Below are 27,883 nucleotides of genomic sequence, written 5' to 3'. Positions count from 1 at the left end.
CAGGGAGGAGTGCCTCAGCACACAGGGAAGAGGGACTTACTTCTGGTGAAGTTTGCTGTAGAAATTCCAGAAGAGCTGCAAATCCAGGCCTGTGAAATCTAAGAAGGACTTGTACTTGAATGCACTCTCCTTCTGCTGCACCTTGGAAAGGAAGGAAAATGAAGGGTGGGAAAATAACTCTGGAGGGAAGACAAGTTCAAAAAGTCAATCCCTGAGCACTGGGTCTACAGCAGCTGAGTTTCCTAGAAATCCCAGAATGGCTCAGGCTGGAAGGGACCTCAGAGATCAGCTCCTCCAACCTCCCTGCCATGAGCAGGGTCACCTCTCAACTGGACTTGGCTGCTCAAGGCCTCATCCAGCCTTGCCTTGAACACCTCTATGGAGAAGGCATCTACAACTTCCCTGGGCAGCCTATTCTGGAGTCTCACCACCCTCCTACTGAAGAACTTCCTCAGCCCCAATCTAACTCTGCTCTGCCTCAGCTTCAAACCATTCCCCCTTGGCCTGGCTCCAGACACCCTGATGGAAGGTCCCTCTGCAACCTTCCTGCAGGATCCTTTAGGCATCTCCAAGGTTCCCCTTGGAGTCTTCTCTTCTCCAGGCTGAACAACCTCAGCTCCCTCAGCCATAGCAGAGGCACTCCAGTCCTTGGGTCATCTTTATGGCCCCCTTTGGACTCACTCCAACAATTCCATGTCAGTCTTGTGCTGGGGGCACCAGAACTGGGCTCTCAGCAGAGCAAAGAGGCAGAATTCCCTCTCTTGCCCTGCTGCCCACACTGCTCTGGCTGCAGCCCAGCACACATCTGCCTGCTGGGCTGCATGAGGGCACTGCTGGCTCCTGGGGAGCTGCTCAGCAACCAACACCCTCAGGTCTTGCTGGTGAGGCTGTGTGAAGAGCAGAAAAGGCCTTGAGTAATGCTGAGCAATGCTTACACCAACTGAAACATTCCTGAGTTATCAACAGTGTTTCCAGCACAAATCCACAACACTGCCCCTGAGCAGCTCCTGCAAAGCCAATTACCTTTCCCTCAGCCCTAAGGAGCACAGAGACAAAAGGAGATGGCTCATGGCTCGGGATGGAAGCTGAGCAGGCACAGCTGCAGGCACTGAATGAACAAACCACCACCTTGACAACAACCCAGCTCTAGGCTGGGGCACAGTGGCAGGAAAGTGGCCTGGCAGAAAAAGAGCTGTGGGAGCTAGCTGACAGCAGCCAGACATGAGCCAGTGTGTGTCCAGGTGTCCAGGAAGGCCACCAGCATCCTGGCCAGGATCAACAATGTGTGGCCAGCAAGGACCAGGACAGGGACTGTCCACTGCACTGGGCACTAGTGAAGCCACATCTCAAATCCTGGAGTCTGGTATGGGCCCATGACTGCAAGAAGGACACTGAGGGGCTGGAGCAGGTCCAGAGAAGCACAATGAAGCTGGGGAAGGGTCTGGAGAACAGGGCTGGGGAGGAGCAGCTGAGGGAGCTGGGGGTGTTCAGCCTGGAGAAGAAGAGGCTGAGGGAGACCTCATTGCTCTCTGCAGCTCCCTGAGAGGAGGCTGGAGCCAGGTGGGGGTTGGGCTCTGCTCCCAATTCTCAGGGAATAGAAAGAGAGGCAATGGCCTGAAATTGTGCCGGGGAGGCATAGGTTGGAGATGAGTGAAACTTTCATTGCTGCAAGAGTGGTCAGGGAGTGGAACAGGCTGCCCAGGGAGGTGGTGGAGTCCCCATCCCTGGAGGTGTTCAAGAAACGTGTGGCCATGGCAGCTGGGGCCAGGGTTTGGTGGCCATGGTGGTGCTGGGCTGATAGCTGGACTGGATCTTGGAGGGCTTTTCCAACCCAAACAATTCTGGGATCCTCAGAAGCAGGGCACCCCATGCTGACACACACCAGCTGACACACACCAGCCACATCTCTTCGAATCATAGAGTGGTTTGGGTTGGAAAGGAGCTTTAAAGGACAGCCAGTCCAACCCCTCTGCAGTGAGCAGGGATCTCAACTCTGTGTCTCTCACCCTAGACATTTACAGAATTATTTCACATTACAACAGGACAGGATTTAAGCTGCACAACCTTCCTAGCTCCCTCCCCATGCATTTGTCCAGATGCTTGCTTCAGCAATAGCTTCCCTGTTCAACAGAGTGGAGCATTCCCCCACTGCAGCTGCTTCAACCAGCACTGTAACCCCAGGCTGCAAAACTACTCTTATTTCTCGTTTGGACCCAAAGTCAGAGGCTGAAAAATGGTTCTTAACTCCCTTCTGGACCCCAAGTGAGCATAATCCCAGCCAACTCCATCCACCAGAGAGAGGATGCTCTGGTTCAGCTCAGCATGGTTTGCACAGTTGCCTGTAGCTGGCAGCAGGACTCCGCATTCACAGCTCCTGCCAGCGCAGCCTTGCTGCTTTTGGCATGCTCAATACACTCTTAGAGCTAAGAAGCAAAAATACCAGGTCCTGTGCCAGCTGCTGGATGAAATGAAGCGTCTTCAGGAGAAGAGTTGTGCCACACACTGTATCATCATCAGGCCTTGGACACTGCAAGCAGTTCATGCTCCTGCTGGGCTGGCCGCGCGGGGGCCGCAGGTAGCCGAGGACGCTGAGGCCCTGCACGCCCAGGCGCTCTGCTGTCTCTTGTCTGGTGCACAGGAACTTGACCATCAGGTACTGCAAGGGTATAACAGGAGCACAAGATTAGGGTTTAACAGCTGGTACAAACCTGGCCTTCAACAGGCATGAGTGTACACACAAGGAGACTCCAGGGGGAGCTGGGAGGGCCAAGCTTATTCCAGGTCAATCATCTCCAGAAGACTAAAATAACCAGCCTGGATTCAGGCTCAGCTTGCATCTCCTCACAGCCACAACAGTCACAGTGATGCCTCTGAGACCTCTACAAGCATTGGCAAAGTTCTTTTGTTAGCAGAGCCATACATTCTGCATGCTCTGCTCCCTGGCTCTGTAGCCACAGCACTTGTGCATGGTAAAAAGCTGTGAGCTGCATTTAAAAGCAAGCAGAGGATCAAAATGCAAATCTCAAACACAATCTCTCCTTTGCAAGGTACAGAACACAAAAGTTCTGCCATCCAAATGCACTTAGGAGCACTCCCAGGCCTCAGGGACTGAAGGAGAGACAACAGCAGAGTGTCTTCAGAGGCAGTGATGGGCTTAGAAAAATTCCCAGCTGACTTCTGCCTGTGCCATGGCATACAAAAGGCCTGGGGAGCCACACTCCAGCTGGCTCCAGGGGCAAGAGAAATGCAGGGGCTGAAAAGCAAAGCTTCCTTCTTAAGTACCACAAACCCAAAGCCATGCTCTGCCACTCTGCAAACAGAGAAGTCCCCCATTCCTCAAGGGAATCACGCTGGTGGAACTGCTATTGCCTGTCCCTTCAAGGGTTGGAGAAGCTGGCTCCAGAGGAGCAGTGCTGTAACTGGGGAGTAGTTAATCCCATCAGGTACTGGAACAAAGCAAATCATGGCAGCATTGCCAGCTGTGTTTCCCTTCTCCTGAGAGAAAAGCAGCACTCTGTGCATGATCACCTAATGCAGCACTACACCTGGAGCACCACTTAGCCACAGCTAGAGATGGGTAGATAGAAAGCAAAAGGATACAGCTCAAAGGATAAAAGCTGATACACCCATTTAACTAGAAACCCACTGCTCCTGCCCTCTGACCAGAGGAGTCCTCCTTGCAGACAACAGAGCTGTGTTGATGTAACCTGGCATTACACCACAGCACAGGGAGAAGCCTCTGCTCACTGTGAGTGTGCCAATGGAGCTTTGTGGCTTCTTACTTGGGAAACTCTGCACTGCTGCATTTTGACATCCACTTCATCCCATTCTTCTTCCACTTCAAACCAGCCAATAGGGTCATCATCCCCCAGATCATCACAGGAACAGCTGCTTCTGGGTGTGAAAGGATGGAACAAATTGTGTCAAGAGAAAGCTTTCAGAAGCTGCCAAGCTGTTAATAAGATACTAAAATATTTGTTGCATAATAAACTTGGTAGAGCTAGGGCACAGCTGGACTGCATGACCTTGAAGGTCTTTCCCAACCAAAACAATTCTGTGATTCTGTGTTACAGCTATAAAGCAGAGACGTTCACATGGCCAAGCTCTAACACAGTCAAGGTCAGAAAACTACAGAAATCTTGTTAGCCATGGTCCCTGAGCTCCTGAGAAAGGAGTGAAATAAAGGCTAATTAACAGCTGCCAGCAGCATGTCCCTTACAGAGTTGGTTACATCCCATATTAAGCAGACCTGTGAATCAAGAGGCTGAAGATGACAGCCATGTATAGCCTGTGTGCCCCAGAGCTCGGGCCTGCAGACACTCTTGTCCAACACCTTCACCCATGACCCAGATGAAGGGATGGAGTGGAGCCTCAGCCAGTTTGCTGATGGTCCCAGGCTGGGAGCAGTGGCTGACAGCCCTCAGGCTGTGCTGCCATTCAGACAGACCTGGGCACAGGGAACCTCAGGAAGGTCACCAAGGGCAAGGGCAGGGTCCTGCCTCTGGGGAGGAACAACCTCTGCAGCAGCACAGCTGAGAGGGGACCTGCTGGGAAGCAGCTCCAAGGAGAAGGAGCTGGGAGACAACAAGGTCCCCATGAGGCAGCAATGTGGTGGCCAAGAAGGCCAAAGGGGTCCTGGGGTACATGGAGAAGAGTGTGGCCAGCAGGGCAAGGGAGGCTCTCCTCCCTCTCTGCTCTGGCCTAGTCAGGCCACAGCTGGAGTCCTTGGTCCAGGTCTGGGCTCCCCAGTTCAGGAGAGACAGAGAACTTCTGGAGAGAGTCCAGGGGAGGCTGCAAAGCTGCTGAGGAGCAGCTCTGGGAGGAGCAAAGGCTGAGAGCCCTGGGGCTGAGAGCCTGCAGAAGAGCAGCCCCAGAGGGCAGCTGAGCAATGCTCAGCAAGAGCTAAAGGAGCTGTGGGGGGCAAGAGGCTGGGGCCAGACTCTGCTGAGTGGTGCCCAGGGCCAGGCCAAGGGGCAGCAAGGGGCAGAGAGTGGAGCCCAGGAGGTTGGATGTGAAGAGGAGGAGAAAGTTGTTTGTTGTGAGGGTGCTGAGCCCTGGAGCAGGCTGCCCAGAGAGGTTGTGGAGTCTCCTCTGGAGAGCTTCCAATGCTCCCTGGACAAGCTGCTGTGGGTGCCCTGCTTTAGCAGGGGTTGGACTGGATGCTCTCCAGAGGTCCCTTCCATGCTGGGATGGAGTGAAAAGGCCACAGACCCATACCTGGTTTTCAGGAACTGCTTGAACTCCCTCAGCTTCCATTGGTCATAGCTTTCGAACCTCCTGAAGTGCTCCTCTGCGTGGAACTTGTCTGCAGCACTGCTGTAGGCAAACACCAGCCCACACTGAGCCCCAATGGCTCCCCTGCGAACCTAAACAAGTCAGCAGATCAGAAAGTGGCCCCCAGAGAAAGTGTGGCTTCCCCACACACAGTGACACAGCTATGGATAAAAACAAACAGTACCAAAGGTGATGTCTGGAGCTGCACTTTTTGCCTAAGGAAAATGGAACCACTTGTAGAGCAGCACTATGAAAACTTCTGTAACTCCCAGAATTGTTGATGGGTGATTAAACTATTGCTTGGCTGTCAGTAACAGAAATCTCCCCAAGGTTTGTCCTAGCCATGAAGTTTAATCACCAAATCCTGCTTTTAAACCAGAGAAAACCACAGCAGGAGTGCAAATTAAGCTGATGTCTCTGAAGAGAATATGAAAGACACTGTATTTAATCACAGAATGGGTTGGGTTGGAAGGGACCTCTAAAATGTCATCCAGGCCAAGCCCCCTGCACTCAGCAGGGACATCCTCCACTGGATCAGGTTGCCCAGAGCCTTGTCCAGCCACACCTTGAATATCTCCAGGAATGGGCCCCAACCACCTCCCTGGATAACCTGTTCAGTGTTCCAGCAGCCTCCTGGTGCAGAACTTGTTCCTCACATCCAGTCTGAACCTGCTCTCATCCTATCCCTGCAGGCCTTTGCAAACAGTCCCTCTGCAGCCTTCTTAGATGACCTTTGGAGATCCCTTCCAGCTCAAATCATGCCACGATTCTTGTAGCCCTGTAGCCCCCTTCAGGTACTGGAAGGCTCCTCTTAGGTCTCCCTGGAGCCTTCTCTTCTCCAGGCTGAACACCCCCAGCTCCCTCAGTCTGTCCTCATAGCAGAGCTGCTCCAACCCCCTGAGCATTTTCATGGCCCCTCTCCATCAGGTCTATGCCCTTCCTGTGTTGAGGGCTCCAGAGCTGGACACAGTACTGCAGCTGAGGTCTCACCAGAGCAGAGTGAAGTGGTAGAATCACCTCTCCACCTGCTATGTATCTTGAAAACTGCTATTCACACATCTCCCTGTTTGTTTTCAGTTATATAATCCAGCAACCAAACCCAGACCCTTCAAGAGCAAGGCCACTGCCTTAGCTCCACTGGCTTGAGGGTATTACCAGACACAGACAAAGGCCAGAGAAAAATCCATGGGTTTACAGCATGCTGGTGGCACACTGGAACAATTTAAGATCTCAGTCTCCTTAAGCTCCCCTAGGACTTACATCAAAGCAAACTCCCAAGGTAAGACTACTGAAGAAGCAAATCAACATCTCAGCTAAGGTAGTTGTTACTCAGCTCCAGTAGTAAGGAGAGAAGGAAGCCAGAGGAATCCCCTACCTTTATCCTTATCTGTGTCACTTGAAATGAAGATTCAGTTCCAGTAGAGAGAATGATGCTTGCTCTGGTCTTCCCAGTCTCAGTAAGGAAACCTAAAGCAGGAGTGGGAATGGAGTGAGGTTGGAAGAGCTGCTATACAAGCTGCTGGAAAGACAAAACTTTGGTTGTGGACCAAGAGGCTCAACTGAACCCACTCTGCTTCTAGGGAAATGTTCACTGGGAAATGTTTCCAGACAAAGGAGTAGAGGACAAGTAAACAGACTGTATGCAGCTCACATGTGCTCCTAAAGGTGTCTGCAGCTTCTGTCTCTCCAGGGAATGCAGGCTCTACAGCCTCTTTAACAATGTTTCCTCACTGAAGCTTGTTAGTAGCTCCCAAATGTTACTTTGACTTACCACAGAACCATGAAGGTTGGAAAAGACCTCTAAGATCATTGAGTCCAACCATAACCCAGCTACCATGACCACTGAACTGTGTCATGAAGCACCACATCTACAGCTTCTTGAACACCTCCAGGGATGGGGACTCTGCCACCAACCTGGGCAGTCTGTTCCACCCCCTGACCACTCCTGCAGCAAAGAAATTTTTCCTCATCTCCAACCTAACCCTCCCCTGGCACAATTTCAGGCCATTGCCTCTCATCCTATTGCTGCTCACTTGGGAGAAGAGACCAGCACCAGCCTCACTCGACCCTACCAAGCAGCTGTAGAGAGCAGCAAGATCTGCAAAATAACTCCACAAACCCATCCAGCACACAGGAGCCAATGAAGGGTACAAGGAGCATTCAGAAGGGGCCTGGTTTCTACCCTAACAACTCTCATTCCCCAGCAGCCCTGCACAAGACAAGGCACATGAGGGTTTCTTTAAGATGGAGCACCTCATTTCAGGAGGTCAGAAAGACACACACCTCTTTCTCTAGGTTGTTGTCCATAAAAATACAGTATGAATAAAGACAGCTTTAAAGGAGGATGACCAGAATGGCTCCATGCAGCCAGGCACAGCTCACTGACCTCCACCAGCCCTCTCCACCAGTATCTGGGATATGAGCAGTGGCTGATTCATGACTCCAGCCCCTAGGATGCTCTCTGCTATCATTCATTTGTGACAGCTCATTGCTCACTTCCACAGAACAGCAGTAGTTCTCCTTTGGTTGGTTTGTTTTGACAATCAGCTGGCTCCTGAGAAATTCACCTTGCTGTAAAATACAACTGCCAGGTGGGCTTGGTTCATGTTTAGTTATTGCTCTTCCATATCAGCAAACTGTTGAGTAGCTACAGCAGCACTGCTTCGTCAGCAGCCTCTGTGCCTGCCTGGATATCCTGCACTGCACCCTTCCTTTTGGTTGTGAAGGGATAACACTGTGACCCAAACCTTGAACAGGTACCCCTTGCCATAGAGAACAGAAAGAAAAGCAGGCTCACTGATCAGCACCAGTGAGAGCAATCCTCTGCAGGCAGCAGAGACTTTGGTTGTTCCCTCTCTCAAGCAAACCTTGTGGGCTCCTTACAATGAGGGCTAGTAACAAACTGGTCAGTTTTAAGACTCTGCTTGACAAGGTGCTGGGCCCTCTCATTTAAACCAGATGATCCTTGGGGTCCTTTCCAACCTGGCACTCTATGGCTTTAAGTCTAGGTTCTTACCATCCCCAGTCCATGGCTCTACAAGGAGGTTTTCAGGCCCTGATTTATCTTCTTTTCCCTTCACATCACATGCTTGCAAAGTCAGTCGTAAGGGTTTCCCTAAGGGAGAAAATCAAACTGATGAAACAGGAATGGGAAGGAAGCAAATGAGAAACACTCTGAGGCTTTTACCACTGTCAACCAAACACAACAAAACAAGAGAGAAAGGGATACATTGCAGCACAATAGGTACAGTGACCTAAACCAGCTTTAGATACAGAGAGCAGGGCAGTCAAAGCCATGCTCCTTCAACTGCACACATGCTTCATGCACATGCAGGACTCCACGGCTCATGAATCATCCTTGGCTTGTAAAAGGCAGCGGCTGCTCTGGGGAAAACAAAGCCAGTGTCAAAACTGAGACTAAATACTGCTGTTATGACTATAAAATAACTGCTGGAGCCTTTGGCAGAAGCCAAGAAATCCTGACATAGAACATCCTAACAGGCAAGGGGAAAAGCCCTGGTGGTGATGGCAGAAGCTGACACCTTACAGCAATGCAGCTGATGCAGCAAAATCTTAGTGCCTTGTGTCAGCCCAGGCACAGCTCCACACCTGTAGCCTGCTCAGATTAATTTAGAGAAGGGAGAGTTAAAGAACTGCAAATAGCTGCTAGTAACAGCACATTTAAAACACACCTTGAGTTGGTGCAGGTCTCCAAGAGAGACATTTGCTGAGGCTGAATGTAGCCAAAAAAGTTGTTAGTGGAAGAGTAAAACCCTTGCTGTTGTTTGCCTGGGGCCACTATCTAGTGGGGCCAGACTCCTGACAGCGGTGCCCAGGGTCAGGACAAGGGGGAATGGCCACAAATTGGAACCCATCAGGTTCCACCTAAACACAAGGAGAAACTTCTTTGTTGCGAGGGTGCTGGAGGCCTGGAGCAGGCTGCCCAGGCCCAGAGAGGTTGTGGAGTGTCCTTGTGTGGAGAGCTTCCAGCCCCCCCCGGGCATTGTGCTCCTGGGCAAGCTGCTGTGGGTGCTCTGCTGGAGCAGGGGGTTGGACTGGGTGATCCCCAGAGGTTCCTTCCAACCTCAACATGCTGGAATTCTGGGATCTACAAAGCTCATGTGTTCCCCCTGGAGATGATGCCACCCCTCACAGAATGGTTTGGATTGGCAGAGTCCTTAAAGGGACCATGCGCAGGGACACCTTCTACCAGCCCAGGTTGCTTAAGGCCTCATCCAACCTGGCCTTGAACATCTCCAGGGAGGGGATATGTCACAGATAGAGTTCAGTTCACAGAGAGCTGATCTGATCACCAACTTCCAGGCCTGTTCACCTTCACAAACTGTTTTCTTGGTAACAGTTGTGAGTTCCTAAGCCTTGTGTAATTCCAAACCTCAGCAGCACAACTCCAAGGCACTGTGCAGCTGATGCATGCACAGCACAGGACCAGCAATTCATTTACCATATTTATAGAGCAGGTTCTGCCTCACAGCTGCCATGGAGGAGATAAGAGCTGATGCCCTGTACGGAGTGTCCAGGTGATCGGAGATTGTGCAAAGGGAACTCAGCACTTTAGCAACACTCCCTCTGGCTAAGGCAAAGGCCAACAGTGTGAGTTCCACCTCTGGAGTAGTACAACAGCTGGGGAGAGAAAGAAACAACAGGGTGAGAATAAAACTCAGGACAAATATTGTCCAGATAGGGGGGGGAAAAAAAAAGCAGGCCCAAAGCAAGGCAGGTGAGGTGCTTGCTTCCCCTGGCTTGGACATTGTCGAGACACTGAAAAAGAGCAGAGGAGTTAGAGCCCTGGGATATGGCTGAGGCCCCACTCCTGGAGACGGTCAAGATCAGACTGGATGTGGCACTGAGCAGTCTGATCCAGTTGGAGGTGTCCCTGCTGACTGCAGGGGGTTGGACAAGATGACCTCTGAGGGTCCCTTCCAACCCAGTGCAATCTGCAAAGCTGTAGAAGGAGAACTTTTGTTGCACAAACTCTTCAGAACCATTTTTCACTACATCCAAGTACACCACCACAGCCTCACCTGGTTATTCTGATGAGGAAGCTATCAACTTCTTCCAAAACATTTGGAGATAGGAAACTTGAGAAGTCTGTAGAGCCTGGTGTGAGGGACAGAGGTGGCATGTGCTGCAGGGCTTTCCTGGTGAAGGAGAGAGAAGAGAACGTCAGAAAAGCAGGCAGCAGCCTTTGAAAATGAACCACGGGGTCTGCAGCTTCAGGCTTTGCTGGACAGATCCTGAAAGCAGAAAACCTCTTCACACAGAGGATGTGGACAAGGGTGAAGAGCAGGATTGCATGCTAGGTGGAGAAAGGTCAACAACTGCTCCCCAGTCTGCAATCTCAGCCTCCTGACCTCAGATTTAGTGGCACAAATACATCAAGGAGTTTAGAATGAAGACTGTGACAGCATTAGGAAGAGTTCAGTGTCCAAGCACTGCTTCATTTTAAATAGAACCACTTGACAGTGAGAGTGGGGAGACACTGGGACAGGTTGCCCAGGGAGGTTGTGGCTGTCCCCTCCTGGGAGGTGTTTGAGGCCAGGCTGAATGAGGCCTTGAGCCACCTGGCTGGTGGGAGGGTTGGAACTGGCTGACCTCTGAGGAGCCTTCCAACCCAAACCAGTCTGTGAACGGCAGGTTGCAAGGGACCCCAAGGACCACATGGACAACCTTTCTAGGTCTAGGAGAGTTGAAATGAGCTGGCCCAGCACCCTGCCAGTCTCACAGCTGATTCATGCAGGGGAATTGTAAGAGCCCCCTGATAAAAGGAAAACAGCTTTTACATTCTGGCAGAACAACTGGAGAGAGTGAGTGAGAAACCTGTCAGCTCAAAGGAGGATTTCTGTTTGGTTCCATGAGACCCCTGAAAACAGGAACTCTCCAGCAGGCTGAAGTCATTCTGTCCAATACTAACATTTGGGATTTCATTTTACAGTTCCAAGCACTGAATTTGGAATTCCATAATGCATATTTTTAGTCAAGACTTCTCCTTCTTAACTTTCAGCTCAGCACCCTGAGTTCCTAAGAACTACTCCAGCAGCAGCAGGACTGAGGGCTCTCAGTCTTGTAAAGCTTGGAAGGGACCTTTAAAGGTCATCTTGTCCAACTCCCCTGCAGTCAGCAGGGACATCCCCAACTAGAGCAGGTTGCTCAGAGCCTCATCAAGCCTGACCTGTAATGTCTCCAGGGATGGGGCCTCCACCACCTCCCTGGAAAACCTGTTATAGAATCCACCAGGTTGGAAAAGACCTCAAAGATCATCGAGTCCAACCTGTCACCAGAGACCTCATGATTACTAGACCATGGCACCAAGTGCCACATCCAACCCCCTCTTGAACACCTCCAGGGATGGTGACTCCACCACCTCCCTGGGCAGCACATCCCAATGGCCAATAGCTCTCTCAGTGAAGAACTTTCTCCTCACCTCCAGCCTAAACTTCTCCTGGCACAGCTTGAGACTGTGTCCTCTTGTTCTGGTGCTGGGTGCCTGGGAGAAGAGACCAACCCCCACCTGGCTACAACCTCCCTGCAGGTAGTTGTAGACAGCAAGGAAGTCTCCCCTGAGCCTCCTCTTCTCCAGGCTAAACAATCCCAGCTCCCTCAGCCTCTCCTCACAGGGCTGTGCTCCAGACCCCTCCCCAGCTTTGTTGCCCTTCCCTGGACACCTTCCAGAGTCAATGGCATTCTTAAATCTAAACCATGGCTTCAAGTGCCACATCCAATCCTTTTGTGAATACCTCCATGGGCAGGGACTCCACCACCTCCCTGGGCAGCACATTCCAATGACCTTATTGCTCTCTACAACTACCTGAAGGGAGGTTGTAGCCAGGTGGGGGTTGGTCTCTTCTCCCAGGCAGCCAGTTCCAGAACAAGAGGACACAGTCTCAGGCTGTGCCAGGGGAGGTTTAGGTTGGAGGTGAGGAAGCAGTTCTATACAGAGAGAGTGATTGCCCATTGGAATGTGCTGCCTGGGGAGGTGGTGGAGTCCCCATCCCTGGAGGTGTTCAGGAGGAGACTTGCTGGGGTGCTTGGTGCCATGGGTTAGTTGTTTAGGTGGTGTTGGATTGGTTGATGGGTTGGACACCATGATCTTGAAGGTCTCTTCCAACCTGGTTTATTATTATTACAATAACTTCTGTGAAGAACATCTAGGTGGTGAGAACATCAAACTCAAACTATGCCTTTAACCACTGGTTCATCTCACCTGTTGAAAATGAGAAGCAGCAGCATTACACCTCTGCTCACAGCACTTTTGACATGAAACTTTCAAGCTCACACTGGATGACACACAGTGCTCCACCACCCTCAAAGTAAAGAACTTCCTCCTAATGTCCAATCTCAATCTACCCTGCTCTGGTTCCAAGCCATTGCCCCTTGTCCTGGTGCCACATGCCTTTGTAAACAGGCCCTGCCCAGCTTTCTTGTAGGCCTCCTTCAGGTACCGCTCCTCAGCTGTAAGCAGGTATGAAGCTATCTAAACTTCAGAGAGGGTTGAGAGATGACACAAATTAAAGATAGGCTTGATGAACTTTAGCCTCCAGGACTCATTAAGCTGATGACAGCAGTGCTCTGAGGCAGTGGCACCTTGCTAACTAACCTCTATAAAAGCTGCTGTGGGTGTGGAGTGATTTTATTAGGATTCCAATCCTTCAAGTCAGGGACAAGAAGTGGTTGGCAGTCAAACAAGGAAGTGTTGCACACAACAGAGCCAATGAGCACAAGCAGCCATCTGCACAGAGGTATTGCACAAACCCAGCTGTGGCCCTGTGCAGAGAAGGGCAGAGGAGGGCACAAGCCAGAATCTGCTGCAAATTCTGTTAAATGAAACTCCAGTCTTGAGTGTCCAAGAGTTGTAAGTGTCCAACATTTATAATCAATACACCTAAAGAAAATTCATTTGGCCTTCTCAATAGCCATAGGAAAGGTAAAAATTGGCACTGATGAGGGTGGACTGGGCAATGGTGAGGTGACAGCTTGAGTAATGGGTTGTTTGGGGCCCTCACTCCAGGAAACACTGGAGGAGGGCCAGAGAAGGGCAACAGAGCTGGGGAGGTATCTGGAGAAGAGGGCTGGGGAGGAGCAGCTGAGGGAGCTGGGGGTGTTCAGCCTGGAGAAGAGGAGGCTGAGGGAGACCTCCTTGCTCTCTGCAGCTCCCTGAAGGGAGGCTGGAGCCAGGTCTCCTCTCCCAAGCAGTAAGTGACAGGATGAGAAGAAATGGCCTGAAGTTGCCCCAGGGGAGGTTTAGGTTGAACAGGAGTAGAGTTTCTTGCCCAAAAGGATTGTCAGGCTGCAAAGCAGGCTGCCAGGGCAGCCATTTCCCGGAGAGTTTTCAGAGCTGTGGAGATATGGTGCTGAGGGCCATGGTTCAGTGGTGCCCTGGCAGTGCTGGGTTACTGGCTGGATTAAATGATCTTAAAGGTCTCTTTCAACCAAATTAATTCTAGGATTCTCTTGTTCTAAAATCTGTATTCTTCAGTGTCCCTTCAATCCTGACTTAGCAGCTAGGTTGGCCACAACAGCAAGGGAAAGGACACTTGCTCCAGTATGTGCAAGTGGATCAGAGAGGAATGCCAGAATCTACACAGTGTGATAGCTGAAAAGATGTCTGAGTGTCTGAGTGGAGGGAGTGGAAACCAGTCAGACCAGACAGATCAGTTCAGGACAGCTGGAAGTAGTTAAAGACAAAGAATTTGCAGACAAAGCCCAGAGCTGAGAGCCCAGGGGAGCTTGGTACTCACTGGGTGTTCTGTAAAATGGTGTGAACAAAGGCTGGGTTGGTTTCCATGGAAGCTGTTACCAGAGAGGTGAGCAGAGACCAGTACCAGATAGCTGAGGCATCACCCACAGATACTCCCACCTTCTTAACTCTTTGATAGCCCACAGCCCTGAGCCCGTGGATCCTGGTGTCGCAGCCGTCGCTGAGGCAGCGCTTGATGTTGATCTGGACATCTGTCAAAACACAACAGGCATTTGCTTTGCTTCCTAATTTCTTCTGCTGGATGAGACCTAGAAGAATGCAGATATTCCAAACAGTGATTGCTGCAGGACCTCTTTGACAACCACCAGCAGCTCTGTAAGAGGACTCCTACAGACAGATCAGTGTGCCTGTGTTAGGCTTTCTGCACCCTGCTTTGGGAAATGTAGCCTCTGGATGGCTTACTGCATCCATTACAGGGAGCAGAAGACCCTCAAAGTGGAAAAGAGATGCTAGACTTCACCAGAGCCTTTTGAACTACACACATACAAAGTGTGCTAGGACTAATAAAGAAGACATTAGGGTCTCCAGATGGGTCAAAGAGTGAAGCCTAAAAGCAAAGTTTGGGGTTAAAGGCAAATGTTCACCCCCACTCATGGCCATTTTGCACAGCTAACCTTGTCCTGCTTCCTCCCGAGCAACACCAGCCTTGCTGCAGAAACCACCCCAGGAAAGAGCAGCTCTGCTTGATTCCAACACAGCACCCACAGACCTATCAGGCTTGACAATGACATCACCTAAATCCCCTCAGCCAAAACCCTGTTTGTAGGAATCATCTGGCCAGCCTCAGAGTTTTGCTACCAAAGCAAGGCACCTGCTGCTCCAAAGGACATGGCTTTGTGAGACACAGTCCTCCAAAATACTCACAGAATGGTTTGGATTGGAAGGGACCTTAGAGATCATTCAGTTCCAATACCCTTGCCATGGGCAGGGACACCTTCCACTAGACCAGGTTGCTCAAGGCCTCACCCAGCCTGGCCTTGAACACCTCCAAGGTTGGATGTATCCACAACCTCCCTGGGGAGCCTGTCAGTGTCTCCCCAGCCTCACTATTAAAAAGTCTTTTGTGCTGAAAATAAAGAGGCATTAAAATTGACCAGGGCCTTCAAACTGCACCTGTAGTCAGTGCAGCTCTCCAGCCCTCAGCCCAAGTCACAGACACCATGAGAAAGTCTCTGAAGACTTCAGAAGAAATTGTTTCAAGTGAGGGTGGGGAGAGCCTGGCACAGGCTGCCCAGGGAGGCTGTGGCTGTCCCCTCCCTGGAGGTGTTCACAGCCATGGTGGACAAGGCCTTGAGCAACCTGTGCTGGTGGGAGGTGCCCCTGCCCACGGCAGGGGTTGGATCTAGATGATCTTGAAGGTCCCTTCCAGCCCAACCCATCCTGTGACTCCACAACTCTCTTCTCACTTTGGAATCAAACTACGATTAAAACAACTTCCGTAAGGCAGGGGCAAGGTCAGAACCTTCTGCTCCAACAGCTGACACTTCAGCACACCACTCCAGCATCCACCCAGCCCTCTGCCCCGCAGCAGCAAGCAGCAGCAGGGCTCTGCAGGGCTCTCCCCGACTCACACATCTGGCTGATGTTGGCGTTCTCCAGCAGCGTCACGTAGCCGGTGACGTTGCTCGGGATGTGCACGTCCCGCACCTCCTGCAGGCTGCCGGCGCTCCTGCCCACCGCCACCGTCACCTGCTGCGGCATGTAGCTCTGGTCGTTGGCTGCCACTGCGATGGACAGGTGCCTCAAAACCACATCTGGCTTCATCTTCAAACTGCCAAGCAGAGAGATAAAACAGCTGTTGGAAGCAGAAGCTAAGCTGAGCACTGAGCTTTCAGCCAAGCTTGGCTCGGTTTCCAGCTCTCCAGGAGCACTGAAGCCAGAGGAGGGCAGATTCAGCCTGGAGAGCAGGAAGAGTTTCTTTACAGCGAGGGTGGTGAGATGCTGGATGTCCAGGTGGATGTCCCCTCCCCAGAGGTGTTCCAGGCCAGGCTGGATGAGGCCTTGAGCAGCCTGTGCTGGTGGGAGGTGTCCCTGCCCATGGCAGGGGGCTGGATGAGCTTTAAGGTCCCTTCCAACCCAACCCATGCTGTGATTCATCCAGTGGAAATGACCGAGTGCTGCACAGGCATCAGCAAGCCTGAGCCATGGTGGACAGGCCAGAAAACCTGCAATTGACTGAGAGTCAGACTGGGGAATCTTCTGTTGCTCAGCTTTTCAACTGAGAATTCACTCCTCAGTGTGGCAGTTTCAGGCTGATCTTGAAGAGGAAGTGGTAGAATGTAAATAAACCTCCCCTGGATGCAAAGAGGAAAATAATCCCAAGTTCCAAACAACCCCATTGCTCAGACAACTAACAGTCTGGTAAACTAACTTGCTCCTTTTTTGGCTTCCCCTCTCTGGCAGATACTACCTTGTGCCTCTGCTGGCTTTGCTGACCTTGGATGCATTGTTTTGTGGTTAAGTACTAACAGCAACTCTCTGCTCCTTCCCTTGTCCCATGTACAGCAGAAGGGAAGGCAGCAAGGAGGGGGAAGCTATCAGTAGCTCCCTGGTTTGCCCAGGGGGGTTCTTGTGGTGCTTATAAATTGTCTATATATGTAAACATTGTGTGTCTTGTACCTATGGATGCATTTCACATTTAGATTGCAGCTTTGCTTGCAAATACAGCTTCAACTGAGCTGCTCTGGCAGTTTTATTTCCAGCCCACCACACTCAGGAGCCCAAGTATAGTGTTAACAATGATAGAGAGGAGACTTCTCCGTGGTTTAACTACACACACATCTACTGAATATCCACCAAACATTCCTGTTTCCTGGAACTTCCCAGACAGTGGCAAAAGGCTCCTGTACTGCTCACTGCATCTCTAATAAAGTTTGGGTGGGAACAGAAGAGTTTGGGTGGGAAAGGACCTCCAAAGCTCATCCAGTCCAATCCCCCTGCACTCAGCAGGGACATCCTCCACTGGATCAGGTTGCCCAGAGTCCTCTCCAGCCTCACCTTGAATATCTGCAGGGATAGAGCCTCAACCACCTCCCTGGGCAACCTGCTGCAGTGTTCCAGCAGCCTCCTGGTGCAGAACTTGCTCCTCACATCCAGTCTTAATCTGCTCTGCTCTCACTTCAGACCACTGCCCCTCATCATGTTCCTGCAGGCCTTTGCAAACAGTCCCTCTGCAGCCTTCTTCTAGCCTCCTTCAGCTATGGGAAGACTGCTCTTAGGTCTCCCTGGAGCCTTCTCTTCTCCAGGCTGAACACTCCCAGCTCTCTCAGCCTATCCTCATAGCAGAGCTGCTCCAACCCCCTGACCATTTTCATGGCCCTCCTCCGGACCTGCTCCATGAGGTGCTGGAGCAGATTCCTCTTCAGCTTGTGATAAAGGCTAAGGTGAGGCAGGCTGTCCCCCACTGAGGCCCATTGAGGTCCACGCTGCAGATCCATCTGCAGCCCACAGAGGACCCCATGCCAGAGCAGGTGGATGTCTGAAGGAGGCTGCACCCTCACAGAGAGCCTGTGCTGGAGCAGAGTCCCAGCAGAACTTGTGGACCCATGGGGAGAGAAGCCCATGCTGGAGAAGGTTTGCTGTCAGGGGTTGTGAACCTGTGGGGGACCCACACTGGAGCAGTCTGCTCCTGAAGGACTGACTCCTGTGGGAGAGGCCTACACAGGAGAAGTTTATGAAGAACTGCAGCCCATGGGAAGGACTCAGGCTGGAGTTCATGGAGGACTGATTCCCACAGGAGGGACCCCACAGTGGAGAAGGGAAAGAGTGTGAGGAGTCCTCCCCTTGAAGAAGAAGGAGCAGAACAGAGTGTGATGACCTCAGAGAAGGCTCCAAGGCTCATTGTGGCCTTCCAGGATCTGAAGGGGGCTACAAGAAGGCTGGGGAGGGACTGCTCAGGATCTCAGGCAGTGATAGGACCAGGGGGGATGGAATGAAGCTGGAGGTGGGGAGATTCAGGCTGGAGGTGAGGAGGAAGTTCTTCCCCATGAGAGTGGTGAAGCCCTGGAATGGGTTGTCCAGGGAGGTGGTTGAGGCCCCAGCCCTGGAGGTGTTTAAGGCCAGGCTGGATGAGGCTCTGGCCAGGCTGATCTAGTGTGGGGTGTCCCTGCCCATAACAGGGGGGTTGGAACTAGATGATCCTTGTGGTCCCTTCCAACCCTGACTGATACTATGAACTGACCACAACCCTCATTCTCCACCCCCCTGCACTGCTGGGAGGAAGGAGGTAGAGAAGCAAGAGTGAAGTTGAGCCAAGAAGAAGGGAGAGGTGGGGGTAGACATTTGAAGGTTCAGGTTCCTTTGTGATGATCCTGCTCTGATTTGATTGGTACCAACTTCAGTTCCCAAGCAGGCTCTATTTCGCCCAGGTCTGTGACTGCTGAGTGTTCTCCCTGCCATCAGCCCACCCACGAGCCTTCCAGTTTGTTTTCTCTTCCCTGATCAGCTGAGGAGGGCAGTGATAGAGCAGTTTTGAAGGGCACCTGTTGTCCAGCTAGGGCAAACCCCCTACAAGACCCCACTGGCTGCAGGCCCAAGGGCCAGGAGCCCAACGCTGCGGGGAGCTCACCGTATCCAGTGGGAGCGCGCGCTGCCGTCCGACTGCCAGAAGGAGCTGGTCTCCCCGTTGGTCATCTTGTCAATGTCAGCAGAGTTGGATGAGGTCTCGATGTGGGTGTAGCACTTGGTGACAGACTTCAGTTTGTCTGACTCCTGATTCCCATTCAGGTCACTGGGGTATTCTGCAAGGAGAAGAGATCACCCCTAAGAGTCCTCACGGTAACTGTCCTGTAGCAGCCCTCGGGGTGGCACAGAACCCAGCTCCTGGAGAACTACTTCTGACAGGAACGAGGAGACAGTAAAGTTTCATTGCAGATTGGTGGCAATAATCAAATCAGTAAGGGAACATCTTTCTCTGAGGTTTACCTCCTCCTTACTGGCCTCATCAGGGCCTTATTAACATTAGAAGGGCCTGGAGTGACAGGATGAGAGGGCAGCTTTAAGCGGCAGATTTAGAGTGGAGTGAGGGTGGGAAGACACCGGAAAGGCTGCCCAGGGAAGTCCCTTCCAACCCAACCCATCCTAGGGATCTATGGATTACAATGCCAAAATACAAATACATAATAGGGAAAAGTAAAATATGGTGGAGAAGGGGGGAGGGACAAACCAAAACTGCTTCCCAAGCAGCTTCATCTATTTCAACAGAAAGGCAAATATCTGAAAAGGAGAAGAGCTGTGAAGGAAAGGAGACATCCCTCTGGGGAGACCATGAGGACAGTGCTACCTGAAATAAAGGGAAAGAATCACCACCTCCACCCCAAATCAATCACTTATTTTAAGTACTGAGCAGTCAGCTTCAGAAGACATTCACCTGAAGATGGAAATTAAGCTTGCAACAACTGGGGAAGATATTTAACTGAGTAAGAAACATAACAAATGAGCAATTATCACTGGGGACTTCAGGCACCCTCAGTGAGTCTGCAGAAGACACCAAGCTGGGAGGCAGTGTTGGCCTGCTGGAAAGCAGAGAGGGATCTGGACAGGTTGGATCAAAAGCTGAGGCCAATTGTGTGAGATTCAGCCAAGCCAAGTGCCAGGTCCTGCACTTGGGTCACAATAGGCTTGGGGCAGTGGCTGGAAAGCTGCCCAGCAGAGAGAGACCTGGGGGTGCTGCTGCTGCTGAGCCAGGGCGTGTCCAGGAGGCCAAGGCAGCCCCCAGCATCCTGGCCTGGATCAGCAATGGTGTGGCCAGCAGCAGCAGGGCAGGGAAAAGAGGCAGCTCTGGGGAGACCTAGTAGCAGCCTTCCAGTACCTGAAGGGAGCCTACAAGAAGGATGGAGAGAGATTGTCTCCAAAGGCCTGCGGTGACAGGATGAGGGACAAGGACTTCAAAGTAGAGCAGAGCAGATTTAGATTGGATGTTAGGAAAAAGTCCTGCCCCAGGAGGCTGCTGGAACACTGCAACAGGTTGCCCAGGGAGGTGTTTGAGGCTCCATCCCTGGAAGATATTCAAGGTGAGGCTGGACAGGGCTCTGGGCAACCCGATGTCCCTGCTGAGTGCAGGGGGTTGGACTGGATGATCTTTGGAGGCCCCTTCCAACCCAGAGCATTCCATGATTGTTCCACTGTACTCAGCACTGATGAGCCCTGGGTTCAGTTTTGGGCCCTCACTCCAAGGACACTGAGGGGCTGGAACAGATTCAGAGGACAACAAAGCTGAAGAACAGAGATGGTGAGGAGCAGCTGAGAAACTTTGGGGTGTTTAGTTTGGAGTAAAGGAGACTCTGGGGAGGCCTCATTGCTCTCTACAGCTCCCTGAAAGGAGTGAGGCAGGGGTTGGTCTCCCCAGTAACAAGTGATAGGGACAAGAGGAAATCACAGAACGTTACGAGGTTGGAAGGGACCTCCAGAGATCATCAAGTCCAACTTCCCTGCCAAAAGCAGGGCTCAAGTTGCCCCAGGGGAGGTTTAGGTTTGACACTAAAAGAAACTTCTTGAATGAAAGGTTTCCCAAACACAGGCTCCCCAGGGCAGTGTTGAATCCCCATCCCCAGAGGTGTTTCAGAGAGGCAGAGATGTGGTGCTGGTGGCCAGGGTGTAGCAGCAGCCTCAGCAGAGCTGGAGAGTGGTTGGGCTGAACGAGCTTAAAGGGCTCACTCGACACAAGGCAAAACAGCTTCATTACCTACCTCTCTCTTTCAAGAGGAGCCGCTCCAGGGAGTCTTTCAGCAGGGAGGAGCGCATGGTGCAGAGGTTGTTGAAGTACTCCAGCAGCGGGTAGGGGATGGCGCTGCTGGAGACGCGGTTGCGGTGCAGGAAGCGCAGGAGCATCGCCGCGTGCAGCCCCAGGCGCTCCTTCGACTCGGCAAAGATATCGATGAAACCTGCAGGGAGACACCACTGCTGCCTTGGCTGCAACACAGGCCTTCCCAAAGCACCATCTGAATCCTCTGCTGGGGACCCCAGCACAGGAAGGACCTGGAGCTGCTGGAGCGGGTCCAGGGGAGGCCACCAAGATGATCAGAGGGCTGCAGAACCTCCCCTATGGGGCCAGGCTGGGAGAGCTGGGGCTGTGCAGCCTGGAGAAGAGAAGGCTCCAGGGAGACCTCAGAGCAGCCTTCAAGTACCTGAAGGGGCTCCAGGAGAGCTGGGGAGGGACTTGTGACAAGGGCTGGGAGTGCCAGGATGAGGACAATGGCTTTGAGCTGGGAGAGAGGAGACTGAGACTGGAGATGAGGAAGAAATTCATGGCAGCAAGAGTGGGGAGACACTGGAACAGGTTGCCCAGGGAGGCTGTGGTTGTCCCCTCCCTAGAGATGTTCAAAGCCAGGCTGGATGAAGCCTTGAGCAACCTGTGGTGGTGGGAGGTGTCCCTGCCCAAGGCAGGGGGCTGAAACTGAATGATCTTCAAGGTGCCTTCCAACCCAACCCACTCTGGGAAAGAGTGGAAAGCAGAAGGCAGAAGGGCTGAGACTCTGAGTAACGGTTTTGAACCCCTCAGGCTTTCCAGGCAGAACTCTCTGCCTGCCCCTTTCACAGTGCTGCCATAGCAGCTGCAAACTGGAGGCTCTCCCTGTGGTGCAGTGTGGCTCCATTCCTGGCTCCTGGGCTGAATTTGAATTTACCTAGAAATAAGGTGTACAGGGGTGAAATGATCATCACAGAATAGGCCAAGGCCCCATCCAGCCTGGTCTGCTCTATGGGGAGAAGGTCTCCAGAAGAGCTTTCAGCTGCTGAGCAATCAGAGAGTGTTTAGATGCACACAACACCCCCCAGGAGCACTCTCCTCCTACTTCTCTGGTACCCCATTCCAATACTTCTTATCTGATCCTCCGAGACAAATCCTCTTTCAGCCACTCAGGATGCAAAGCTTGGCAGGAAGCCACTAACTGATACTGACTCCAGAAATTCTGGAAGCTGAGACTTCCAGCTGGCACTGTCTGGGGTAAGAGTGGATCCTGTCTTAGCAGGATTTCAAATGCTAACAATAATACAATAAAAATAAAGCTTATGAGTCACCACCTGACCCAGACTCAGGCCCCTCAGGCTGGAGGACTTACTCCTCCAGCTACCAAGTAGCAGCTTTAGCTAGGGACACAGCACAGCACTAAGAACTGACTCTGAGTTAAACCAAGGGAGGAGAAGGTCCCCAGTCAGAGAGATGAAAATATTGGTTAGTTATGGAAGTAAGTGAGGAGAATTTCAACTTATATCAGCTTCCCTTGTTTGGATACTAGAGAAGTGAGAACGACCTGGAGGTTTGGCCCAAGAAGGCTACCAGCAGCCTGGCCTGGCTCAGCAACAGTGTGACCAGGAGGAGCAGGGCAGGGATTGTCCCCTGGACTCTGCACTGCTGAGGCCACATCTCAAATCCTGGGTTCAGTTTTGGGCTCCTCACTCCCAGAAGGACACTGAGGAGCTGGAGCAGGGCCAGAGAAGGACAACAGAGCTGGGGAAGGGTCTGGAGAACAGGGCTGGGGAGGAGCAGCTGAGGGAGCTGGGGGTGTTCAGCCTGGAGAAGAGGCTGAGGGAGACCTCCTTGCTCTCTGCAGCTCCCTGAGAGGAGGCTGGAGCCAGGTGGGGGTTGGGCTCTGCTCCCTATTCTCAGGTGACAAAAGGAGAGGCAATGGCCTGAAATTGTGCCAGGGGAGGGTTAGGTTGGAGGTGAGGAAAATTTTTTCTGCTGCAAGAGTGGTCAGAGGTTGGAACAGGCTGCCCAGGGAGGTGGTGGAGTCCCCAGCCCTGGAGGTGTCCTAGACAGATGGGGACATGGCACCTGGGGACATGGTCTGATGGCAGTGGTGATGTTGGGTTGAAGGCTGAGGTCCTTTTCCAACCCAAACAGTTCTGTGATGCTATTAAAGCAACTTCTTGCAGCATCCTCCCTCAGGCAGGGCAGGAATTCAGCAACCATTTCTTTTGGGACTTTCTTCTCCTACCTGGCACCAGAGAACAAGCCTGCAGCTGTCTGATCACATGGCTCAGCTCCCCTTGAAGGTTAGCTCCACTAGAATTCTTGAGAGCCTCCAGCATGTTCTCCACATCTACAGTGCCATCTCCTTCAGCATCAAATTGGGCAAAGGCCTGAGGAGGAAGAAGAAGAAGAAATTAAAATCTCAGCATCTTTACTTGGAGCAGAAATGGAAGGTACTGGACAGAAAGCACAGCAGCAAGCATTGCACCCCCCCCAGAATACAGCTCAGGAGAATCTGCTCCTGTAGCACTGAGGTCATGACAAGAGGCAACACCCAGGCTGGAAACCTGTGGTCTCCAGCAAAGCCACCGACCTCCTACCAAAGTCATCTGTGGTTATGCTGAGGTGGGTACAGCACATCACTCTGACCAGGGAATCAGCCCTGTGCATCCACTAGCAGCTGGGGCTACACAATCACAGGATCATGAAGGCTGGAAAGACTCCAGGATCATCCAGTCCAACCATTAACCCAGCACTGCCAGGTCACTGGCAAACCCCAGCCCTCAGCACCACATCCAGATGGCTTTGAAACCCTTCCAGGAGTGGAGCCTGTGCCACCTCCCTGTGCAGCCTGTGCCACCTCCCTGTGCAGCCTGTGCCACCTCCCTGTGCAGCCTGTGCCAGGGCTTAACCACTCTTGCAGTGAAGAAATTAGTCCTAATGTCCAACCTGAACTTCCCCTGGGGCAACTTGAGGCCATTTCCTCTCACCCTATCACTTATTACTAGGGAGCAGAGCCCAACCCTCTCCTGGCTCCAGCCTCCTCTCAGGCAGCTGCAGAGAGCAAGGAGGTCTCCCTCAGCCTCCAGGCTCAACACCCCCAGCTCCCTCAGCTGCTCCTTCCCAGCCCTGCTCTCCAGACCCTTCCCCAGCTCTGTTGCCCTTCTCTGGCCCTGCTCCAGCTCCTCAGTGTCCTTCTTTCAGCGAGGGCTCCAAAATTGAGCCCAGGTGTGGCCTCACCAGTGCCCAGTCCAGGGGCACCATCACTTCCTAGTGCTGCTTGCCACACCATTGCTGATCCAAGCCAGGATGTACCAGTGGGCACACCCTGGCTCATCTCCAGCTGCCACTGACCAACACTCTCAGTTCTTTCTCTGCTGAGCAGTTTCCAGCCATTCTGCCCCAAGCCTGGAGCCTTCATGGAGTTGTGACCCAGGTGCAGGACCCAGCCCTTGGTCTTAGTGAACACCATCCCAGTGGCCATGGACCATCTATCACACGAAGAAGGTGCTCACAACAGAACACTCAAAAGCTGTTCCATTGAAGTCCTACCACCCATCACTGATCACTGCTGCATCCACCTTACTCTGCAGCCTCTCCAATTCTTGCAGGGCTTCAGTACTTTGCTTCTTTAAGATAGTTTGCCCAGAAGCAGGGTGGTTGGTCCTGTGCATTTCCCCCCACCCCCTGGCCAGAATAGGCTGCCCAGAGAGGCTGTGGCTGCCTCCTATTGGAGGTGTTCAAGGCCAGGCTGGATGAGGCCTTGGGCAGCCAAGTCCAGCTGGGAGGTGTCCCTGCCCGTGGCAGGGAGGTTGGAGGAGCTGATCTCTGAGGTCTCTTCCAGCCTGAGCCATTCTAGGACTAGAAAGGATTTTTTTTCCCTTGTGGACTGGGCCCTTGGCAACTTTGTTAACTCTGCCCTTAAAGGATACTTTGCACACCAGGTGTCATGCTGAGCACAGAGAAAAAGCACCTCACAGCTCCACATTCCACAGCTTTGGGCTAATCAAAGGACAGGACCTCTGCATTCAGTTCAGCCTCTAAGGCAGGGCTGAGCTCAGAAGTGTCAGTTCTGGAAGCAGCCAGTTCAGAGGACTCAGGAGCCACGGACACCACTATGAAACAGACCAGCCAGGTGTTCAGAGGCTCACTGAATTCTGCAGCAAGCTTCTGCTAGGAAAGATCTTGAAAGGGCCCCAAAAAGAAAAGCTCCATTTTCAGAGCAGCTGCTTTTCCCATCTAAACTGGGAATGCACTTAGCAACCATACCTCTTGACAAGGAAGACTTCACTCTCCCAGCCCTGAACTTGGTGTTTCAAGCTCAGTACACAGCTGAGCATACCCCACAGGTGTCTGACAGAGCCTGGCTGCTCTAACCCAGGTAAGGTGGGTGATGTTCCTGCTTAGGTTCTCAGAGCATTCTTGGCAGAGGTGTGCTAAGTGAGGTCGTAAAGATATGAGGTTGACATGCCTGGCTTGAGTCTTGAACACAAGGGACAAGAATCATATTCACAAGAGAGAAATGAGGATCATCTGCTCTGCCCTGGTGAGGCCACAGCTGGAGTACCATGTCCAGTGGCTCCCCAGTCCAGGACAGACAGGGGTGTACTGGAAAGTGGCCAGCAAGAGGATGAGGAAGGGACTGGAACATCTGTCTGGTGAGGAAAACCTGAGAGACCTGGAGCTGGTTAGTCTGGAGAAGACTGAAGGGGAATCTTACTGATGTCTCTAAAATCTGAAGGGTGGTGTCAAGAAGGGACCAGGTTATTTTCAGTGGTGTCCTGTGACAGGACAAGGACCAATAGTCACAAACTGGAACCCAGGAAGTTCCACCTCAACATGAGGAGAAGCTTCTTTGGTGTGAGGGAGCTGGAGGCCTGGAGCAGGCTGCCCAGAGAGGTTGTGGAGTCTCTGATCTCTGGAGGGCCCTCCCAGCCCCAGCATTCTATGGTTTTCAGGATGAAGCTATGCTTAAACCTCTCGGTTTGCTACCTGATTCTCCATGTCCCATTAACTGCCCTATCCTAGAGAGAAATGACCCAAGATGATTAGATAAAATACCCTGCCAATTAACCAGGCCACAATTACACCACCCAAAGGAGACCAAAGTCCTCAGATGACAGAATGGAAGTGCCTTATGCCCCAGTGGCACTTCTTCAGCACAGAGCTGAATTTTACCTCTCAGCACACAGCTAACCCCACACTAACCATTCAGAGGTTGGTCTTGGAGGCCCAGTGCTGGCAGGCAGAAGGTGCCACATCCAGCAGAGGTAGCTGATGCTGGGCACTGGGCAGAGACTGAAGCACAAAATGAAGACCTTTGCCTGGGGACAATGATACAGAGGGAATCAGTTAACTTTAACAAACCTGACTTGGTTGTCAAACCAATTCAGAGCACAGCTTCATCCCACATCACTCTGGCGAGGAGCACTTCTCCTCCCCTTCTACGAGGTCCAACTGAACAACTACTGACAGCTGAGGGAAGCTTTGTGATGGTACTGTGAACACATGAGACAGAAGGGCTGGGTCTGCTGACAGCTGCCTTACAGCTCTACCTGTGCTCTCGTGGGAGGAGATGACCACCAGTGTGGTTTGCTCTGCATCTCATTTTGTTATGTAAGAACTCTTCCTAGGAGCTGAGACTGCACCGACCCCAGAGCTCCCTGGTCATTTCCTGGCTGTTCACCATAGCTTCATCTCTACTTTCAAGGCAACAGACAACTTCCACTGCTCAGACAAGCTGTGCCATGGGGGATAAGCAAAGAAAAAGCAAATCAGATCAGTATGCAAACCTCTACCCACAGGTTTTGAGCTGTGTTCATGACTGGGGCATGACACAAGCACAGTAGCAGTGTCCCCACAACCCAGCTGCACTGTGCTCCTAAATAAAGTGTTGAGTACACATTTCCTATCCAGTTCAACCCAAACAAACACAAAAGAAACATCTTTCCTGGAAACAAAGGCTGAAGGAAAGGCAGCATATGGAAAAACCATCCCCTCAGCTCAGACAGCTCAGGAGCTGCACAGAATCCCAGAACGGTTGGGGCTGGAAGGGACCTCCAGAGATCATTGAGGTCAAGCCTCCTGCCAGCACAGGGGCACCCAGGGCAGGGCACACAGGAACCATCCAGGTGGGTTTGGAAAGTCTCCAGAGGAGCCTCCTCAGCCTCTCTGGGCAGCCTGCTCCAGGCCTCCAGCTCCCTCACTCCAAAGAAGTTTCTCCTCATGTTGAGGTGGAACCTCCTGGGTTCCAACCTGTCCCTGGGCACCACCAAGCAGAGCCCAGCCCCTTCCTCCTGACCCCCACCCCTCAGATATTGATAGACATTGACCAGGTCTCCTCTCAGCCTTCTCCTCTCCAGATTAAGCAGCCCCAGGGCTCTCAGCCTTTCATTGCAGAGCTGTTGCAGCCCCTGCAGCATCCTCATAGCTCTCTGTTGGACTCTCTCCAGCAGATCCCTGTCTCTCTTGAACTGGACACAGTATGCCAGGGCAGAGTGGAGGGGAAATGAACCTCCCTAGACCAGCATGAGGTGTGGCTTGGGAAAATGCTGTATTTCCTCTTTGCTCTGAGCAGGACTGCAGCATCCCTGCCCCAGGTGAAGGCTGCACGCACTCAGCGATGGCTGCGAAGGAGCCAGGGCCTCAGCTCAGCTAGAAAAGAGATTTCTGCATTTGAACAGAAGTTTGTTTTGCCCAGGAAGGATTCCAAACGTGTGTTCACAGGTTCCACCCCGAGAACTGAACTGTGTAGTGGGCAGCTCAGCGCTCACACTGGGCCAGGCAGGATCCTGAACATTCAGAAGTGAAACCTATTGACCTGCCGCCCCCAAAGGAACTTCTCAGCAGTGTAAGGCACATCCTGGGCACCTGCACCACCGCAGCCCGTGGGCTAGCACCAAGTATAGCAAATGACATCAAGGTTTTCCACACAACTCCCAGCACCTCGGCTGCACAGGACAGGCTCCATGCGACCACATCTCTGTCCTGTGCTAAATCTTTCGATGAGAGCAGGGGAAAAACCCAAAGCAATTGTACTGCTCATGCAGAGGATGTGCAGCACAACCCTCAAAATATTTCTGCAGCCTGCAAAGCTCTGCTGTTTGTATCCTCAGAAAGAACCCCACTGTAGCAAAGGAAGC

The 27,883-nt window shown here is 52.2% G+C and overlaps 1 protein-coding gene across 4 annotated transcripts in view; it reads right to left on the bottom strand.

Annotated features, from left to right (window-relative positions):
• The window catches only part of ZZEF1 (zinc finger ZZ-type and EF-hand domain containing 1), a 91,322-nt gene that overhangs the window by 61,267 nt on the left and 2,172 nt on the right, over window positions 1-27,883 (bottom strand). For 3 of the 4 annotated variants that reach the window (XM_068165374.1, XM_068165375.1, XM_068165377.1), the window contains exons 2-14: window positions 22,987-23,131; window positions 20,737-20,931; window positions 18,618-18,789; window positions 15,622-15,821; window positions 14,031-14,241; window positions 10,317-10,433; window positions 9,737-9,915; window positions 8,291-8,389; window positions 6,650-6,741; window positions 5,218-5,366; window positions 3,783-3,894; window positions 2,441-2,656; window positions 41-141 (exon numbers count right to left, since the gene is read on the bottom strand). In XM_068165374.1, coding sequence (XP_068021475.1) covers window positions 41-141; window positions 2,441-2,656; window positions 3,783-3,894; window positions 5,218-5,366; window positions 6,650-6,741; window positions 8,291-8,389; window positions 9,737-9,915; window positions 10,317-10,433; window positions 14,031-14,241; window positions 15,622-15,821; window positions 18,618-18,789; window positions 20,737-20,931; window positions 22,987-23,131 — 1,988 coding nt within the window. The remainder of the gene's footprint in view (window positions 1-40; window positions 142-2,440; window positions 2,657-3,782; window positions 3,895-5,217; window positions 5,367-6,649; window positions 6,742-8,290; window positions 8,390-9,736; window positions 9,916-10,316; window positions 10,434-14,030; window positions 14,242-15,621; window positions 15,822-18,617; window positions 18,790-20,736; window positions 20,932-22,986; window positions 23,132-27,883) is intronic. The other variant, XM_068165376.1, reaches the window with a different exon arrangement.

Source organism: Melanerpes formicivorus, unplaced genomic scaffold (assembly GCF_026170545.1).
Source record: "Melanerpes formicivorus ecotype bairdi unplaced genomic scaffold, bMelFor1.0.p_v2 SCAF_88, whole genome shotgun sequence".
NCBI lineage: Eukaryota > Metazoa > Chordata > Aves > Piciformes > Picidae > Melanerpes > Melanerpes formicivorus.
The sequence above is the reverse complement of the archived record's forward strand: the minus strand, read 5'-3'. Positions and strand labels throughout refer to the sequence as shown.